General features: G+C 55.8%; 1 protein-coding gene across 1 annotated transcript; it reads left to right on the top strand.

Annotated features, from left to right (window-relative positions):
• The first annotated feature begins 996 nt into the window (after positions 1–996).
• LOC134175499 (Schwann cell myelin protein-like) lies at positions 997–20342 on the top strand. Its single transcript, XM_062641542.1, has 8 exons — positions 997–1016; positions 4838–4896; positions 8476–8847; positions 9675–9971; positions 11152–11408; positions 13406–13621; positions 18286–18468; positions 20103–20342. The coding sequence occupies exons 2-8, from the start codon at positions 4845–4847 to the stop codon at positions 20340–20342; spliced, it is 1617 nt and encodes a 538-aa protein (XP_062497526.1). The 5' UTR covers positions 997–1016; positions 4838–4844.
• Positions 20343–20544: the final 202 nt, after the last annotated feature.

Below are 20544 nucleotides of genomic sequence, written 5' to 3'. Positions count from 1 at the left end.
GATCAGTGGGGCACCCATAGGGATCAATGGGGCACCCATAGGGATCAGTGGGGCACCCATAGGGACATGGGGACAGCCCATGGGGCACCCACAGGGACATGGGGCACCCATAGGGACATGGGGACAGCCCATGGGGCACCCATAGGGACATGGGGCACCCATAGGGCTCAGTGGGGCACCCATAGGGACCAGTGGGGCACCCATAGGGAACAATGGGGCACCCATAGGGCTCAATGGGGCTCCATAGGGATCAATGGGGCACCCATAGGGATCAGTGGGGCACCCATAGGGCTCTATAGGGCACCCATAGGGAATGGGGATGGGCTCTGTGGGGCCATGGGGCACCCATAGGGCTCAATGGGGCACAAATAGGGATCAGTGGGGCACCCATAGGGCTCAGTGGGGCACCCATAGGGCTCTATGGGGCTCCATAGGGATCAATGAGGCACCCATAGGGCTCTATAGGGCACCCATAGGGATCAATGGGGCACCCATAGGGCTCTATAGGGCACCCATAGGGATCAATGGGGCACCCATAGGGATCAATGGGGCACCCATAGGGATCAATGGGGCACCCATAGGGACAATGGGGCTCCCATAGGGCTCTACGGGGCACCCATAGGGATAGGGCATGGGGCACCCATAGGGATCAATGGGGCACCCATAGGGCTCACCCAAAGGGCACCCATAGGGCTCATGGGGCACCCATAGGGATCAGTGGGGCACCCATAGGGATCAATGGGGCACCCATAGGGATCAGTGGGGCACCCATAGGGATCAGTGGGGCACCCATAGGGATCAATGGGGCTCCATAGGGCTCTATGGGGCTCCATAGGCTCCACACTGCCCCACTCCCATGCAGGTGGGGGTCCCCAGGGGGGGGCCCCGAGTTCCGGATGGGCCCCGATGGCTCCGCCCCCCAACTTGACCCCGCCCCTTGGTCCCTCCCCTCCCCCCTTTATAACCCCCTTTGTGCCCGCCCCACACTCAGCACCCGGAGCCTCGGACCCACAGAGGTAGGTCCATGGGTGCCCCATTGATCCCTATGGGTGCCCCACTGATCCCTATGGGTGCCCCATTGAGCCCTATGGGTGCCCCATTGAGCCCTATGGGTACCCCATTGATCCCTATGGGTGCCCCATTGAGCCCTATGGGTGCCCCATTGATTCCTATGGGTGCCCCATTGAGCCCTATGGGTGCCCCATTGATCCCTATGGGTGCCCCATTGATCCCTATGGGTGCCCTATAGAGCCCTATGGGTGCCCCATTGATCCCTATGGGTGCCCCATTGAGCCCTATGGGTGCCCCACTGAGCCCTATGGGTGCCCCATTGATCCCTATGGGTGCCCCATTGATTCCTATGGGTGCCCTATAGAGCCCTATGGGTGCCCCATTGAGCCCTATGGGTGCCCCATTGATCCTATGGGTGCCCCATTGATTCCTATGGGTGCCCCACTGATCCCTATGGGTGCCCCATTGATCCCTATGGGTGCCCCATAGAGCCCTATGGGTGCCCCATTGATCCCTATGGGTGCCCTATAGAGCCCTATGGGTGCCCCATTGATCCCTATGGGTGCCCTATAGAGCCCTATGGGTGCCCCATTGAGCCCTATGGGTGCCCCATTGATTCCTATGGGTGCCCTATAGAGCCCTATGGGTGCCCCATTGATATGGGTGCCCCATTGATCCCTATGGGTGCCCTATAGAGCCCTATGGGTGCCCCATTGATCCCTATGGGTGCCCCATTGATCCCTATGGGTGTCCCATTGAGCCCTATGGCTGCCCTATAGCTCCCTATAGCTGCCCCATAGACCCCTATGGAAGCCCTATAGCTCCCTATAGGTGCCCCATAGCTCCCTATAGCTGCCCCATAGACCCCTATGGCTGCCCCATAGACCCCTATGGAAGCCCTATAGCTCCCTATAGGTGCCCCATAGCTCCCTATGGCTGCCCTATAGCTCCCTATGGCTGCCCCATAGACCCCTATCTATGGCTGCCCCATAGACCCCTATGGCTGCCCCATAGACCCCTATGCCTGCCCCATAGCTCCCTATGGCTGCCCCATAGCTCCCTATGGCTGCCCCATAGACCCCTATGCCTGCCCCATAGCTCCCTATGGCTGCCCTATAGCTCCCTATGGCTGCCCCATAGCTCCCTATAGCTGCCCCATAGACCCCTATGGAAGCCCTATAGCTCCCTCTGTGTCCCCCCCATAGACCCCTATGGGTCCCCCCTTGACTCCATGGGACCCCCCCCCCGCCCCCCACAGCCCCAGATGTTCCCCCCCCCTTTACGTCCCCCGGTGACGTCATCACGTTGGACAAACGGCCCCTTGTGGCCGCGCTGGCGGCGCCAGGCGCCGCTGGGACCGCCCCTCCCCCCCCCCCCCCCCCCCCCTGGGATGTGGGGGGCACAGAGGGGGGAGGGGGGCGGAGACCCATAGAGACCCATAGAGACCCATGGGGACCCCATAGAGACCCATTGGGACCCATAGAGACCCATAGAGACCCATTGGGACCCATAGAGACCCATGGGGACCCTATAGAGACCCATAGAAACCCACAGAGACCCATAGAAACCCATGGAGCCCCATAGACCCCAGTAGAGCCCCATAGACCCCAATGGAGCCCCATAGAGCCCACAGACCCCCATGGACCCCCATAGACCCCAATAGAGCCCCATAGACCCCAGTAGAGCCCCATAGACCCCACTGGAGCCCCATAGACCCCTATAGAGCCCCATAGACCCCACTGGAACCCCATAGACCCCTATAGAGCCCCATAGACCCCATAGACCCCAATAGAGCCCCATAGACCCCAATAGAGCCCCATAGACCCCATAGAGCCCCATAGACCCCAATAGAGCCCCATAGACCCCTATAGAGCCCCATAGAGCCCCATAGACCACTATAGAGCCCCATAGACCCCAATGGAGCCCCATAGACCCCAATAGAGCCCCATAGACCCCCATAGACCCCAATGGAACCCCATAGACCCCATAGACCCCCATAGACCCCAATGCAGCCCCATAGACCCTATAGAGCCCCATAGACCCCTAGAGAGCCCCATTGACCCCATAGACCCCCATAGACCCCAATAGAGCCCCATAGACCCCAATGGAGCCCCATAGACCCCAATGGAACCCCATAGACCCCATAGACCCCCATAGACCCCAATAGATCCCCATAGACCCCAATGGAGCCCCATAGACCCCAATGGCGCCCCATAGACCCCATAGACCCCCAATAGACCTCCATAGACCCCAATGGAGCCCCATAGACCCCAATAGAGCCCCATAGACCCCAATGGACCCCATAGACCCCAATGGAGCCCCATAGACCCCTATAGAGCCCCATAGACCCCAATGGAGCCCCATAGACCCCAGTGGAGCCCCATAGACCCCATAGACCCCAATGGAGCCCCATAGACCCCAATGGACCCCATAGACCCCATAGATCCCCCATGGGTCCCCCCACTTATGGGGGCGCACACACAGGGTCCCATTGTCCTCTATGGGGCCGTGGGAGGGGCAACGGCGCGAGAGGAATGCGCCCCCTAGGGCGTGGGAGGACCCATGGGGGGGGGGGGGGGGAGAGCCAGGGTTGGGGTTGGACCAATGGGATCAATGGGGGGGTATTATGGGATGGATGTGGGGTGGGGGGTGGATGTGGGGCAGGGGGGTGGATGTGGGGCAGGGGGGGTGTTATGGGGTGGATGTGGGGCTGGGGGTGTTATGGGGTGGATGTGGGGCTGGGGGGTGTTATGGGGTGGATGTGGGGTGTTATGGGGTGGATGTGGGGCTGGGGGGTGGATGTGGGGCTGTGGGGCAGGGCGTGGATGTGGGGCAGGGGTTGTTATGGGGTGGATGTGGGGCAGGGGGGTGTTATGGGGTGGATGTGGGGCACGGGGGTGGATGTGGGGCAGGGGGAGTTATGGGGTGGATGTGGGGCAGGGGGGTGTTATGATGTGGGGCAGGGGGGTGGATGGGGTGGATGGGGGCAGGGGGGTGTTATTATGGGGTGGATGTGGGGCTGGGGGGGTTATGGGGTGGATGTGGGGCTGGGGGGTGTTATGGGGTGGATGTGGGGCAGGGGGGGTGTTATGGGGTGGATGTGGGGCTGGGGGGTGTTATGGGGTGGATGTGGGGCAGGGGGGGTGTTATGGGGTGGATGTGGGGCAGGGGGGTGGATGTGGGGATGTGGGGTGTTATGGGGTGGATGTGGGGCAGGGGGGTGTTATGGGGTGGATGTGGGGCAGGGGGGGTGGATGTGGGGCTGGGGGGTGTTATGGGGTGGATGTGGGGCAGGGGGTGTTATGGGGTGGATGTGGGGCAGGGGGGTGTTATGGGATGGATGTGGGGCAGGGGGGTGTTATGGGGTGGATGTGGGGCAGGGGGTGTTATGGGGCGGATGTGGGGCAGGGGGGGTGGATGTGTGGGGCTGGGGGGTGTTATGGGGTGGATGTGGGGCAGGGGGAGTTATGGGATGGATGTGGGGCTGGGGGAGTTATGGGGTGGATGTGGGGCTGGGGGTGTTATGGGGTGGATGTGGGGCTGGGGGGGTGGAGGTGGGGCAGGGGGGTGGATGTGGGGCAGGGGGGTGGATGTGGGGCAGGGGGGTGTTATGGGGTGGATGTGGGGCAGGGGGGTGGATGTGGGGCAGGGGGGTGTTATGGGGTGGATGTGGGGCAGGGGGGTGGATGTGGGGCAGGGGGTGTTATGGGGTGGATGTGGGGCAGGGGGAGTTATAGGGTGGATGTGGGGCTGGGGGGTGTTATGGGATGGATGTGGGGCAGGGGTATTATGGGATGTGCCCCATAGCTCCCCCTCCGCCCCACAGCGCCCCCATGTGGCCGTTCCTCGCAGCCCTCCCCGCGGCGCTGCTGCTGCTGCCCCCAGGTGACCCCAAAACCCCGTTAATAGACCCAAAACCCCGTTAATAGACCCAAAACCCCATTAATAGACCCCCAAAACCCCGTTAAGAGACCCAAAACGCCGTTATTAACCCCAAAACCCCGTTAATAGACCCCAAAACCCCGTTATTAACCCCAAAACCCCGTTAATAGACCCCCAAACCCCGTTATTAACCCCAAAACCCCGTTAATAGACCCCAAAACCCCGTTATTAACCCCAAAACCCCGTTAATAGACCCAAAACCCAGTTATTAACCCTAAAACCCCGTTATTAACCCCAAAACCCCGTTAATAGACCCAAAACCCCGTTAATAGACCCCAAAACCCCGTTATTAATCCCAAAACCCCGTTATTAACCCCAAAACCCCGTTAATAGACCCAAAATCCCGTTAATAGACCCCAAAACCTCGTTATTAACCCAAAACCCCGTTAAGAGACTCAAAACCCCGTTATTAACCCCAAAACCCCGTTAAGAGACCCAAAACCTCGTTAATAGACCCAAAACCCCCATAACAGACCCAAAACCCCGTTAATAGACCCCAAAACCCCGTTAATAGACCCAAAACCCCGTTATTAACCCCAAAACCCCGTTATTAACCCCAAAACCCCGTTATTAACCCCAAAACCCCGTTAATAGACCCAAAACCCCGTTATTAACCCCAAAACCCCGTTAATAGACCCAAAACCCCGTTAATAGACCCAAAACCCCGTTATTAACCCCAAAACCCCGTTAACCCCAAAACCCCGTTAATAGACCCCAAAACCCCGTTAATAGAACCCAAAACCCCGTTATTAACCCCAAAACCCCGTTAATAGACTCCAAAACCCCGTTATTAACCCAAAACCCCGTTATTAACCCCAAACCTCGTTATTAACCCCAAAACCCCGTTAATAGACCCCAAAACCCCGTTAATAGACCCAAAACCCCGTTAATAGACCCAAAACCCCGTTATAAACCCCAAAACCCCGTTATAAACCCCAAAACCCCGTTATTAGACCCCAAAACCCCGTTAATAGACCCAAAACCCCGTTAATAGACCCAAAACCCCGGTAATAGACCCCAAAACCCCCCAAAACCTCGTTATTAACCCCAAAACCCCGTTAATAGACCCCAAAACCCCGTTAATAGACCCAAAACCCCGTTAATAGACCCCAAAACCCCGTTATTAACCCCAAAACCCCGTTAATAGACCCAAAACCCCGTTAATAGACCCCAAAACCCCGTTATTAACCCCAAAACCCCGTTAATAGACCCAAAACCCCGAATAGACCCAAAACCCCCAAAACCCCGTTAATAGAACCCAAAACCCCGTTAATAACCCCAAAACCCCGTTAATAGACCCCAAAACCTCGTTATTAACCCCAAAACCCCGTTAATAGACCCAAAACCTCGTTATTAACCCAAAACCCCGTTATTAACCCCAAAACCCCGTTATTAACCCCAAAACCCCGTTAATAGACCCCAAAACCCCGTTATCAACCCCAAAACCCCGTTATTAACCCCAAAACCCCGTTAATAGAACCCAAAACCCCGTTATTAACCCCAAAACCCCGTTAATAGACCCCAAACCCCGTTATTACCCCCAAACACCCCGTTATTAGCCCTGAAACCCCGTTATTAGCCACAAAACCCCCTTATTAGCAGGAATAACCCCATTGTTAGCCCTAATACCCCGTTATTAGCCCTAATAACCCCATTAATAGCTGTAATAACGCCATTATTAACCCTAATAATCCTATTATTACCCTTAATAAACGCCCCGACCCCATTATTCCCGCTAATAACCCCATTATTCCCCCAATAACCCCATTATTACCTGTAATAACTCTATTATTACCCCTAATAACCCCATTATTAGCCCTAATAACCCCATTAATAACCCTAATAACCCCATTATTACCCCTAATAACCCCAATAAACTAGCCCCTAACAACCCCATTATTACCCCTAACTAATTAGACCTTAATTATTATTAGCCCTAATAACCTATTATTAGCCCTAATAATTCCGTTATTAGCCCTAATAACTCCATTATTAGCCCTAATAACGGCATTATTAACCCTAATAACTCCATTATTAGCCCTAATAACCCCATTATAATAACCCATTATTATAATAACCCCATTATTACCCCAATAACCCCATTATTACCGCTAATAATCCCATTAATAATAACCCCATTATTAATAACTCTATTATTAGCCCCTAATAACCCCAAATCCCATTATTAGCCCTAATAACCCCAATTAATATTACCCCTAATAACCCCATTAATAACCCTATTATTATTACCCTAATAAGCCCTAATAAACCCCATTACCCCTTAACCCCTAATAAACCCCCAAATCCCATTATTAGCCCTAATAACCCCATTATTACCCCCAATAACCCCATTATTAGCCATAATAACCCCATTATTAACCCTAATAATCTCCAAAATCCATTAATACCCCCAATAACTCTATTATTACTGCTAATAATTCCATTCTTAGCCCTAATAAACCCCCATTATTCCCCCTAATAACCCCATTATTACCCCTAATAACCCCCCAATAACCCCATTATTCGCCCTAATAACCCCATTAATACCCTAATAACTCTATTATTAGCCCTAATAATTCCATTCTTAGCCCTAATAAACCTTCAAATCCCATTATTACCCCTAATAACCCCATTATTACCCTAATAAAAGCATTATTACCCCTAATAACCCCATTATTACCCCTAATAACCCCATTACTAGCCCTAATAACCCCATTAATACCCCTAATAATCCTATTATTACCCCTAATAAACCCCCCAAACCCATTATTACCCCTAATAACCCCATTATTAACCTGAATAACTCTATTATTAGCCCGAATAATCCTATTATTAGCCCAAATAAACGCTCCAAACCCATTATTACCCCTAATAACTCCATTATTACCCCTAATAACCCCATTATTACCCCTAATAACTCCATTATTACCCCTAATAACCCCATTATTACCCCTAATAACCCCATTATTACCCCTAATAACCCCATTAATAACCCTAATAACGCCATTATTACCCCTAATAACCCCATTATTACTCCTAATAAACCCCCCAAACCCATTATTACCCCTAATAACTCCACTTTTACCCCTAATAAACACCCCAAACCCATTATTAGCCCTAATAACCCCATTATTCCCCCTAATAACCCCATTAATAACCCTAATAACGCCATTATTACCCCTAATAACGCCATTATTCCCCCTAATAACTCCATTATTACCCCTAATAAACCCCCCAAACCCATTATTAGCCCTAATAACGCCATTATTACCCCTAATAACCCCATTAATAACCCCTAATAACTCCATTATTACCCCTAATAAACACCCCAAACCTATTATTAGCCCTAATAACTCCATTATTACCCCTAATAAACACCCCAAACCCATTATTACCCGTAATAACTCCATTATTAGCCCTAATAACCCCATTAATACCCCTAATAACCCCATTATTACCCCTAATAACCCCATTATTACCCCTAATAACCCCATTATTCCCCCTAATACCTCCCTTCCCTAGGCACCCCCGCCTCTCCCTGGGCCGCCTGGATGCCCCCGTCCCTCTCCTCCCTCTCTGGCACCTGCGTCTCCATCCCGTGTCGTTTCGGCTACCCCGAAGAGCTTCGCCCCGCTTCCATCCACGGCCTTTGGTACTTCGGGAGCCCGTACCCCAAACATTACCCCCCCGTCGTAGCCCGTTCTCGGGGGGGCCCCGTTCACGAGAGCTTCGAAGGGAGGGCGATGCTTTTGGGGGACCCCAATCGTCGCGACTGCTCCTTGTTGTTGGGGCCCCCCATAGGGCCCGAGTTGAGCGGTCGTTATTACTTCCGGGGGGACTTGGGGGGCTACAACCAGTACAGCTTCGCCGAGCATGCTGACCTCCGTGTGTTGGGTATGGGGGATGGGGGGGTGGGGAGGGATTATGGGGGTGATGGGGGGGGTACCATTATTGGGGTGGTGGGGGGTGGTATGGGGGTGGTGGGGGGCATTATGGGGGTGATGGGGGGTGGTATGGGGGGTGTTATGGGGGTGATGGGGGGCGGTATGGGGGTGATGGGGGGCGGTATGGGAGTGATGGGGGGTGGTATGGGGGTGATGGGGGGTGTTATGGGGGTGATGGGGGCATTATGGGGGTGATGGGGGGTGTTATGGGGGTGATGGGGGGCTTTATGGGGGTGATGGGGGGCGGTATGGGGGTGGTGGAGGGCATTATGGGGGTGATGGGGGTGTTATGGGGTGATGGGGGTCATTATGGGGGCGATGGGGGGTGGTATGGGGTGATGGGGGGCCGTATGGGGGTGATGGGTACCACTATTGGGGTGATGGGGGGCGGTATGGTGGTGATGGGGGGTGTTATGGGGGTGGTGGAGGGCATTATGGGGGTGATGGGGGGCGGTATGGGGGTGATGGGGGGCGGTATGGGGGTGATGGGGGGTGGTATGGGGGTGATGGGGGGTGGTATGGGAGTGATGGGGGGCGGTATGGGGGTGGTGGGGGGCGTTATGGGGGCGATGGGGGTCCTTATGGGGGTGATGGGGGGCGGTGTGGGGCTGATGGGGGGCATTATGGGGGTGCTGGGTGCCACTATGGGGTGCTGGGTGCTTTGGGTACCATTATGTGTACCCCATCCCCACCCCATCCCCCCCATCTCCCCCCCATCACCCCCCATCTCCCCCCCTTCCGCCCCACATCCCCCACCCCACACTCCCCACCCCACAGAGGAACCCACCCTCGAGCTCCCCCCGGCTCTGGTAGCCGGGCGCATGGCGGAGTTTCGGTGCCGCGTGCCGGACAACTGCCCCCACCTCCTGCCCCACATCTCCTGGGACGGGACCCACGAGCTTCCCGACCTTTCCCAACGGGAATCCCGCCTCGACGCCCACGGCGACGCCTCCCTCCTGGCCCTGCTCCGCTTCCGGCCCCGACGCCACGACGACGGGCGCCGCCTCCGCTGCCGCGTGGACTTCGACAACAGCTCCTTGGCCTTCCAGGCCTCCGTGGCGCTCGATGTGCACTGTGAGATATGGGGTGGGCTATGGGGGGGGCGATGGGGGGCGATTTCATTGAGGTTTGGGTCAATTTCGTTGGGTTTTGGGTCAATTTTGTTGAGTTTTGGGTCATCTTCGTTGAGGTTTGGGTCAACCGTTGAGTTTAAGTCAACTTCGTTGAGTTTTAAGTCAATTTTGTTGAGTTTTGGGTCAATTTCGTTGGGTTTTGGGTAAATTTTGTTCAGTTTTAGGTCATCTTCGTTGAGTTTTGCGTAAATTTCGTTGAGTTTTAGGTCATCTTCGTTGAGTTTTGGGTCATCTTCGTTGAGGTTTGGGTCAATTTCGTTGAGTTTTGGGTCAATTTCGTTGAGGTTTGGGTCAATTTCGTTGGGTTTTGGGTAAATTTTGTTGAGTTTTAGGTCATCTTCGTTGAGTTTTGGGTCAATATCATTGAGTTTTCAGTCATCTTCGTTGAGTTTTAGGTCAATTTCGTTGAGATTTGGGTCAATTTCATTGAGTTTTAGGTCATCTTCCTTGAATTTTGGGTCATCTTCGTTGAGGTTTGGGTCAATTTCGTTGGGTTTTGGGTCAATTGTTGAGTTTTAGGCTATCTTCATTGAGGTTTGGGTCAACTTCGTTGAGTTTTGGGTCAACTTCGTTGACTTTTAGGTCATCTTCGTTGAGTCTTGGGTCAACTTCGTTGAGTTTTAGGTCATCTTCGTTGAGTTTTAGGTCAACTTCGTTGAGTTTTTTGTCTATTTCCATGAGTTTTGTCGATTTCCGTCAGTTTTGTGTCAATTCCCCTGAGGTTGTGTCAATTTCCTTGAATTTTGGGTCGATTTCCTTGCATTTTGGGTCAATTTCCTTGCGTTTTGTGTCAATTTCCCTGAGATTTTGTCTATTTCCGTGAGTTTTGGGTCGATTTCCTTGCATTTTGGGTCAATTTCCTTGCGTTTCGGGTCGATTCCCTTGCGTTTTGTGTCAATTCCCTTGCGTTTTGTGTCGATTCCCTTGCATTTTGTGTCAATTCCCTTGTGCTTTCGGTCGATTTCCTTGCATTTTGGGTCGATTTCCTTGCATTTTGTGTCGATTTCCTTGCGTTTTGGGTCGATTCCCTTGCATTTTGTGTCAATTCCCTTGCGTTTCGTGTCGATTTCCCCTCACTTTCATCTCACCCCATTGCATGTCCATGTGTGTCCCCCCCCAAGTCCCCCCACAGGTGCTGTCGGTGGAGGGCCCCCCGGAGGCCTTGGAGGGCTCGGCGGCGGCGCTGGCGTGCGTTGCCGAGGGGCGGCCGGCGCCGTTGCTCTCGTGGTTCCGTGGGGCGGCCTTGTTGAGGGAGGAGCCGGGGGCCGAGCGCCTCGAGCTGCCCCTGCCCCACCTGGCCCCCGACGATGCCGGCACCTACGTGTGCGTGGCCGAGAACCGGCACGGCAGCCACAACCGCAGCCTCGAGCTGCACGTGGCCTGTGAGTCACCATGGGGGGCGCTATGGGGTGGTCAATGGAGGGGTCTATGGGGTCTATTGGGTCTATGGGGTCTATGGGGTCTATGGGGTGGTCAATGGAGGGTCTATGGGGGTCTATGGGGTCTATGGGGTCTACGTGTGCATGGCCGAGAACCGGCACGGCAGCCACAACCGCAGCCTCGAGCTGCACGTGGCCTGTGAGTCACCATGGGGGGCGCTATGGGGTCTATGGGGTGGTCAATGGAGGGTCTATGGGGTCTATGGGGTCTATGGGGTGGTCAATGGAGGGTCTATGGGGTCTATTGGGGTCTATGGGGTCTATGGGGTCTACGTGTGCGTGGCCGAGAACCGGCACGGCAGCCACAACCGCAGCCTCGAGCTGCACGTGGCCTGTGAGTCACCATGGGGGGCGCTATGGGGTCTATGGGGTGGTCAATGGAGGGTCTATGGGGTCTATTGGGGTCTATTGGAGTCTATTGGGGTCTATGGGGTCTATTGGGGTCTATTGGGTCTATTGGGGTCTATGGGGTCTATGGGGGTCTATTGGGGTCTATTGGGGTCTATTGGGGTCTATGGGGGTCTATTGGGGTCTATGGGGTCTATTGGGGTCTATTGGGGTCTATTGGGGTCTATGGGGTCTATGGGGTCTATTGGGGTCTATGGGGGTCTATTGGGGTCTATTGGGGTCTATGGGGTCTATGGGGTCTATTGGGGTCTATTGGGGTCTATGGGGTCTATTGGGGTCTATGGGGTCTATTGGGGTCTATGGGGTCTATGGGGTCTATTGGGGTCTATTGGAGTCTACGGGGTCTATGGGGGTCTATGGGGTCTATTGGGGTCTATGGGGTCTATTGGGGTCTATGGGGTCTATTGGGGTCTATGGGGTCTATGGGGTCTATGGGGTGGTCAATGGAGGGTCTATGGGGGTCTATGGGGTCTATGGGGTCTATGGGGTCTACGTGTGCGTAGCCGAGAACCGGCACGGCAGCCACAACCGCAGCCTCGAGCTGCACGTGGCCTGTGAGTCACCATGGGGGGCGCTATGGGGTCTATGGGGTGGTCAATGGAGGGTCTATGGGGATCTATTGGGGTCTATGGGGTCTATTGGGGTCTATGGGGTCTATTGGGGTCTATTGGGGTCTATGGGGTCTATGGGGTCTATTGGGGTCTATGGGGTCTATGGGGTCTACGTGTGCGTGGCCGAGAACCGGCACGGCAGCCACAACCGCAGCCTCGAGCTGCACGTGGCCTGTGAGTCGCTATGGGGGGCGCTATGGGGTCTATGGGGTCTATAGGGGTCTATTGGGGTCTATGGGGTCTATTGGGGTCTGTTGGGGTCTATGGGGACTATTGGGGTCTATTGGGGTCTATGTCTATTGGGGTCTGTTGGGGTCTATGGGGTCTATGGGGTCTACGTGTGCGTGGCACGGCAGCCAATGGGTCCTTATGGGTCTGTATGGGGTCTCTGTGGGTCCGTATGGGGTCTCTGTGGGTCCCTATGGGTCTCTATGGGGTCTCTATTGGATTCTCTATGGGTCTCTGGAGTCCCTATGGGGTCCCTATGGGTCTTTATGGGTCTCTATGGGGTCTCTATGGGGTCCCTATGGGGTCTCTGTGGCTTTCAGTGGGTCCCTATGGGGTCTCTATGGGCCTGTGTGGGTCCCTATGGCTTCCTATGGGTTCCCTGTGGGTCTCTATGGGTCTCTGTGGGGTCTCTATGGGGTTCCTATGGGCCTCTATGGGCCATTATGGGGTCTCTATGGGTCTCTATGGGGTTTCTATGTGTCCCTATGGGTCTCTATGGTTCCCTATGGGCCTCTATGGGCCCATTATGGGGGCTCTATGGGTTCCCTATGTGTCCCTATGGGTCCCTATGGCTCCCTATGGGTCTCTATGGGGTCCTCTATGGGGTCCCTATGGGGTCTCTATGGGGTCTCTATGTGTCCCTATGGGTCTCTGTGGGTCCCTATGTGTCCCTGTCTCTCTCCCCCCAGGCCTCCGAGCTCGGTGGCTCCCCTCTCCCATTCCCCCCCCCTGCTTCCCCCCGGCTTCTGTGGCTCCTGGCCTCCGCCGTGGGGCTCCGTGGGGCTCCGGAGCCCGGGGGTCCCTTGGGGGCCCTGTCCCTGCAGGAGGCGGCGTGGGGCTGGGCCCGAGCTATGGGGCAGGCGGAGGGGGCGCTGCGGGCCTGCCTGGGGCGCAGGCGGATGCAGGTGAGAAGGGGAGGAGCTAAGGGGCAGCCAATGAGGGAGAAGGGGAGGGGCTAATGGGGGCCAATGGGGGAGAAGGGGAGGGGCTAATGGGCGGACAATGGGGGAGAAGGGGAGGGGCTAATGGGGGCCAATGGGGGAGAAGGGGAGGAGCTAAGGGGGGGCCAATGGGGGAGACGGGGAGGGGGTAAGGGGCGGCCAATGGGGATGAAGGGGAGGGGGTAAGGGGGGCCAATGGGGGAGAAGGGGAGGGGCTGGGGGAGAAGGGGAGGGGCTAAGGGGGGCCAATGGGGGAGAAGGGGAGGGGGTAAGGGGGGGCCAATGGGGATGAAGGGGAGGGGCTAAGGGGGGGGCAATGGGGGAGAAGGGGAGGGGCTAAGGGGGGCCAATGGGGGAGAAGGGGAGGGGGTAAGGGGGGGCCAATGGGGATGAAGGGGAGGGGCTAAGGGGGGGGGCCAATGGGGGAGAAGGGGAGGAGCTAAGGGGGGGCCAATGGGGGAGAAGGGGAGGGGCTAGGGGGGGGGGGATGGGTGTCCATATAAGGCAAAAAGGGAGGGGTTAATGGGCAGCCAATGAGGGAGAAGGGGGGGGGAATGGGTGTCCATATAAGGCAAAAAGGGAGGGGTTAATGGGTAGCCAAGGGGGAAAAGGGGAGGGGCTAAGGGGGGAATGGGTGTCTATATAAGGCAAAAAGGGAGGGGTTAATGGGCAGCCAATGAGGGAGAAGGGGGTGGGGAATGGGTGTCCATATAAGGCAAAAAAAGAGGGGTTAATGGGTAGCAAATGGGGGAGAAGGGGAGGGGGTAAGGGGGGGAATGGGTGTCCATATAAGGGAGAAGGGGAGGGGCTAATGGGCAGCCAATGAGGAAGAAGGGGCTAAGGGGGGGAATGGGTGTCCATATAAGGCAGAAGGGGAGGGGCTAATGGGCTGCCAATGGGGGCGAAAGGGAGGGGCTAAGCGGGGGGGGGGAATGGGTGTCCATATAAGGGAGAAAGGGAGGAGCTAAGGGGCAGACAATGGGGGAGAAGGGGGGGGGCTAAGGGGGGGGGAATGGGTGTCCATATAAGGGAGAAAGGGAGGGGTTAATGGGTAGCCAATGAGGGAGAAGAGGAGGGGCTAAGGGGGGGTAATGGTTGTCCATGTAAGGGAGAAAGGGAGGGGTTAATGGGTAGCCAATGAGGGAGAAGAGGAGGGGCTAAGGGGGGGTAATGGTTGTCCATGTAAGGGAGAAAGGGAGGGGTTAATGGGTAGCCAATGAGGGAGAATGGGAGGGGCTAAGGGGTGGGGATGGGTGTCCATATAAGGCAAAAAGGGAGGGGTTAATGGGCGGCCAATGGGGGAGAAGGGGGGGAGAATGGGTGTCCATATAAGGCAAAAAGGGAGGGGTTAATGGGTAGCCAATGGGGGAGAAGGGGAGGGGCTAAGAGGGAATGGGTGTTCATATAAGGCAAAAAGGGAGGGGTTAATGGGTAGCCAATGAGGGAGAAGGGGAGGGGCTAAGGGGGGGGGGAATGGGTGTCCATATAAGGCAGAAGGGGAGGGGCTAATGGGCGGCCAATGAGGGAGAAGGGGAGGGGCTAAGGGGGAGAAGGGGAGGGGCCCAAGGGTATGCAAATAAGGGTAAAGGGGAAGGGGTAAGAGCCAAGAAGGGGAGGGGCTAATGGGCAGCCAATGAGGGAGAAGGGGAGGGGGAAAGGGGAGGGGCTAAGGGGTATCCATATAAGGCAAAAAGGGTGGGAGCCTAAGGGGTATCCATATAAAGGAAAGGGGAGGGGCTAAGGAGAGGGGATGGGGCTAATGGGTGTGCATATAAGGGCAAAGGGGAGGGGTTAAGGGGTGTCTAATAAGGGTAATGGGGGGGGGCTAATGGTTACCCATATAAGGGAAAGGGGGGGGGGGCTAATGGTTAGCCATATAAGGGAAAGGGACGTGGCTCCTGGGTATCCATATAAGGGCAGAGGGGCGTGGCTCCTGGCTGTCCATATAAGGGAAAGGGGCGTGGCACCGGCTATCCATATAAGGGAAAGGGGCGTGGCTAAGGGCAGAGGGGCGTGGCTCCTGGCTGTCCATATAAGGGAAAGGGGCGTGTCTCCTGGGTATCCGTATAAGGGAAAGGGGCGTGGCTTCTTGGTATCCATATAAGGGAAAGGGGCGTGGCTAAGGGCAGGGGGCGTGTCTCCTGTGTATCCATATAAGGGAAAGGGGCGTGGCTAAGAGCAGAGGGGGTGTGTCTCCTGGGTATCCATATAAGGGAAAGGGGCATGGCTCCTGTCTGTCCATATAAGGGAAAGGGGCATGGCTCCTGGGTATCCATATAAGGGAAAGGGATGTGGCTCCTGAGTATCCATATAAGGGAAAGGGGCGTGGCTAAGGGCAAAGGGGGCGTGGCTCCTGTCTGTCCATATAAGGGAAAGGGGCGTGTCTCCTGGGTATCCATATAAGGGAAAGGGGCGTGGCTAAGAGCAGATGGGCGGCACTACTGCCTGTCCATATAAGGGAAAGGGGCGTGGCTCCTGGGTGTCCATATAAGGTCGAAAGGAGGCAGAGCTGAGAGGGGCGTGGCTCCTGTCTATCCATATAAGGGAAAAGGGTGTGGCTCCTGGCTATCCATATAAGGGAAAGGGGTGTGGCTAAGAGCAGAGGAGGTGTGTGTCTCCTGGGTATCCATATAAGGGAAAGGGGTGTGTCTCCTGGTTATCCATATCAGGGAAAGGGGCGTGGCTAAGAGCCGAGGAGGGGTGTGTCTCCTGGGTAGCCATATAAGGGAAAGGGGCGTGGCTCCTGAGTATCCATATAAGGGAAAGGGGCATGGCTAAGGACAGAGGGGCATGGGTCCTGTGTATCCATATAAGGGAAAGGGGCGTGTCTCCTGTCCATATAAGGGAAAGGGGCGTGGCTCCTGGGTATCCATATAAGGGAAAGGGGCGTGGCTAAGAGCAGAGGGGCGTGTCTCCTGTCCATATAAGGGAAAGGGGCGTGGCCACTGGGTATCCATATAAGGGAAAGGGGCATGGCTAAGAGCAAAGGGGGTGTGTCTCCTGTCTGTCTATATAAGGGAAAGGGGTGTGTTTCCTGGCTATCCATATAAGGGAAAGGGGTGTGGCTAAGAGCAGAGGGGCGTGGCTCCTGTCTGTATAAGGAAGGGGGCGTGGCTCCTGTCTGTCCATATAAGGGAAAGGGGCGTGGCACCTGTGTATCCATATAAGGGAAAGGGGCGTGGCCACTGGGTATCCATATAAGGGAAAGGGGCGTGTCTCCTGGGTATCCATATAAGGGAAAGGGGCGTGGCTAAGAGCAGAGGGGGCGTGTCTCCTGGGTATCCATATAAGGGAAAAGAGCGTGGCTCCTGAGTATCCATATCAGGGGAAGGGGCGTGGCTAAGAGCAGAGGAGGGGCGTGTCTCCTGGGTGTCCATATAAGGGAAAGGGCCGTGGCTCCTGTCTATCCATATAAGGGAAAGGGGTGTGTCTCCTGGCTATCCATATAAGGGAAAGGGGCGTGGCTCTTGGGTATGCTTATAAGGGAAAGGGGCGTGGCTAAGGGCTGAGGGGGTGTGTCTCCTGGGTATCCATATAAGGGAAAGCGGCGTGGCTAAGGGGAGAGGGGGGGTTGTCTCTTGGGTGTCCATATAAGGGAAAGGGGCGTGGCTTCTTGGTATCCATATAAGGGAAAGGGGCGTGGCTAAGAGCAGAGGGGGCGTGGCTCCTGTCTGTCCATATAAGGGAAAGGGGCGTGTCTCCTGGGTATCCATATAAGGGCAGAGGGGGGTGGCTCCTGGCTGTCCATATAAGGGAAAGGGGCGTGGCCACTGGGTATCCATATAAGGGAAAGGGTGGCTAAGGGCAGAGGGGTCGTGTCTCCGGGTGTCCATATAAGGGAAAGGGGCGTGGCTAAGGGCAGAGGGGGCGTGTCTCCTGCCTATCCATATAAGGGAAAGGGGCGGGGCACCTGACTATCCATATAAGGGAAAGGGGCGTGGCTAAGAGCAGAGGGGCGTGGCTCCTGTCTATCCATATAAGGGAAAGGGGCGTGGCCACTGGGTATCCATATAAGGGAAAGGGGCGTGTCTCCTGGGTATCCATATAAGGGAAAGGGGCGTGGCTAAGAGCAGAGGGGGCGTGTCTCCTGGGTATCCATATAAGGGAAAAGAGCGTGGCTCCTGGGTATCCATATAAGGGAAAGGGGCGTGGCTAAGGACAGAGGGGCGTGGCTCCTGGGTGTCCATATAAGGGAAAGGGGTATGGCTAAGGGCAGAGGGGCAGGGCCACTGGATATCCATATAAGGGAAAGGGACGTGGCTAAGAGCAGAGGGGATGTGTCTCCTGCCTATCCATATAAGGGAAAGGGGCGTGTCTCGTGGGTATCCATATAAGGGAAAGGGATGTGTCTCCTGAGTATCCATATAAGGGAAAGGGGCGTGTCTAAGAGCAGAGGGGCGTGGCTCCTGTCTATCCATATAAGGGAAAAGGGCATGGCTCCTGCCTATCCATATAAGGGAAAAGGGCATGGCTCCTGGCTATCCATATAAGGGAAAGGGGCGTGGCTAAGGGCATAGGGGCATGCCTCCTGCCTATCCATATAAGGGAAAGGGGCGTGGTTAAGCCCCGAAAAGGGGGCGTGGCTAAGTCCCCCCCCCCCCCCCCTTTCTTTCCTTTTCCATGCTCAGCTCCGGGCCTTGGCCTCCCTGGGCTATGGGGCGCGGGCGGCGTCGGCGCGGGCCCTACGGGAGGCCGGGGGCGATGTGGGGCAGGCCCTGGCCCTACTGCAGGCCCCACGGCTCCGAGGCTTCCGGCACCGCCTCTGGGACGCACGGAGCCACCCCATGGATTTCGAACAGGCCGAGGAGCACGTGAGGACATGGGGGGAGATGGGGGGCAATGGGGGGCAATGGGAGTCAATGGGGGCGATGGGGGTCAATGGCATCAATGGGGGGGAGATGGGGGTGAATGGGGGGTGATGGGAGTCAATGGGGGTCAATGGGATCAATGGGGGTCAATGGGAGTCAATGGGGGTCAATGGGGGTCAATGGGAGTCAATGGGGGTCAATGGGAGTCAATGGGGGTCAATGGGGGTCAATGGGGGTCAATGGGAGTCAATGGGAGTCAATGGGGGTCAATGGGAGTCAATGGGGGTCAATGGGAGTCAATGGGAGGTGATGGGGGTTAATGGGAGTCAATGGGGGTCAATGGGGGTCAATGGGAGTCAATGTGGGTCAATGGGAGTCAATGGGAGTCAATGGGGGTCAATGGGAGTCAATGGGAGTCAATGGGGGTCAATGGAATCAATGGGAGTTGATGTGGGTCAATGGGGGGCGATGGGGGTCAATGGGGTTTCAATGTGGGTCAATGAGAGTCAATGGAGGTCAATGGGAGTCAATGGATGTCAATGGGAGTCAATGGGGGTCAATGGGAGTCAATGGGGCTCAATGGGGGTCAATGGGAGTCAGTGGGGGTCAATGGGGGTCAATGGGGGTCAATGGGAGTCAATGGGAGTCAATGTGGGTCAATGTGGGTCAATGTGGGTCAATGGGAGTCAATGGGAGTCAATGGGAGTCAATGGGGGTCAATGGGAGTCAATGGGGGTCAATGGGTCAATGGGAGTCAATGGGAGTCAATGGGAGTCAATGGGGGTCAATGTGGGTCAATGGGAGTCAACGTGGGTCAACGTGGGTCAATGTGGGTCAATGGGAGTCAACGGATGTCAATGTGTCTCAATGTGGGTCAATGTGAGTCAATGTGGGTCAATATGGGTCAATGGGGGTCAATGGGAGTCAATGTGAGTCAACGTGGGTCAATGTGGGTCAATGTGGGTCAATGTGTGGGTCAATGTGGGTCAATGTTGGTCAATGGGAGTCAATGTGGGTCAATGTGGGTCAATGTTGGTCAATGGGAGTCAATGTGGGTCAATGGGAGTCAATGTGTGGGTCAATGTGGGTCAATGTGGGTCCATGTGGGTCAATGTGGGTCAATGTGAGTCAACGTGAGTCAATGTGGGTCAATGGGAGTCAATGGGAGTCAATGTGTGGGTCAATGTGAGTCAATGTGTGGGTCACTGTGTCTCAATGTGGGTCAATGTGTGTCAATGTGTGGGTCAATGTGGGTCAATGGGAGTCAATGGATGTCAATGGGAGTCAATGGATGTCAACGTGGGTCAACGTGTGTCAACGTGGGTCAATATGGGTCAATGTGGGTCAATGGGAGTCAATATGGGTCAATGTGGGTCAATGGGAGTCAACGTGGGTCAATGTTGGTCAATGTGGGTCAATGTGGGTCAATGTGTGGGTCAATGTGGGTCAATGTGGGGTCAATGTGGGTCTATGGGGTCAATGGGGTCAGTGGGAGTCAATGTGGGTCAATGTGGGTCAACGTGGGTCAATGGGAGTCAATGTGGGTCAATGTGTGGGTCAATGGGAGTCAGTGTGGCTCAATGTGTGGGTCAATGTGGGTCAATGTGTGGGTCAACGTGTGTCTCCCCCCCCCCCAGACCCTTATTCGCCGCGCCTTGGCCGAACTGGGCCTTGCGAGCTGGGGCCGAGCCCAACTCTTCGTTGCCGTGGGGCGAGAACTGGGGCTGGGCCGTGCCCCACGCGCCCCACGGGAGCTCCTGGAAGCCGTGGGGAGCTGCCGGGACCCCGAGGAGCTGCGCCGGAGGCTGCGTTGCGAGTGCGCCGTGTGCGGGACCGCGCTGCCCAGGGAGCAGGTGGGGACCCATAGAGACCCATAGAGACCCCATAGGGAACCATAGAGACCCATAGGGACCCCATAGGGACCCATAGGGACCCCATAGAGACCCATAAGGACCCATAGGGCTGAGGCGGAGGCTGCGTTGCGAGTGCGCCGTGTGCGGGACCGCGCTGCCCAGGGAGCAGGTGGGGACCCATAGGGAGCCATAGGGAGCCATAGGGACCCATAGAGACCCATAGAGA

This window comes from Pezoporus occidentalis, unplaced genomic scaffold, assembly GCF_034315485.1.
Source record: "Pezoporus occidentalis ecotype Australia unplaced genomic scaffold, CSIRO_AGI_Poc_V1 ctg686, whole genome shotgun sequence".
In the NCBI taxonomy this organism is placed as follows: Eukaryota; Metazoa; Chordata; class Aves; order Psittaciformes; family Psittacidae; genus Pezoporus; species Pezoporus occidentalis.
Note: the sequence above shows the minus strand (reverse complement) of the source record. Positions and strands in the feature narration are given on the sequence as shown.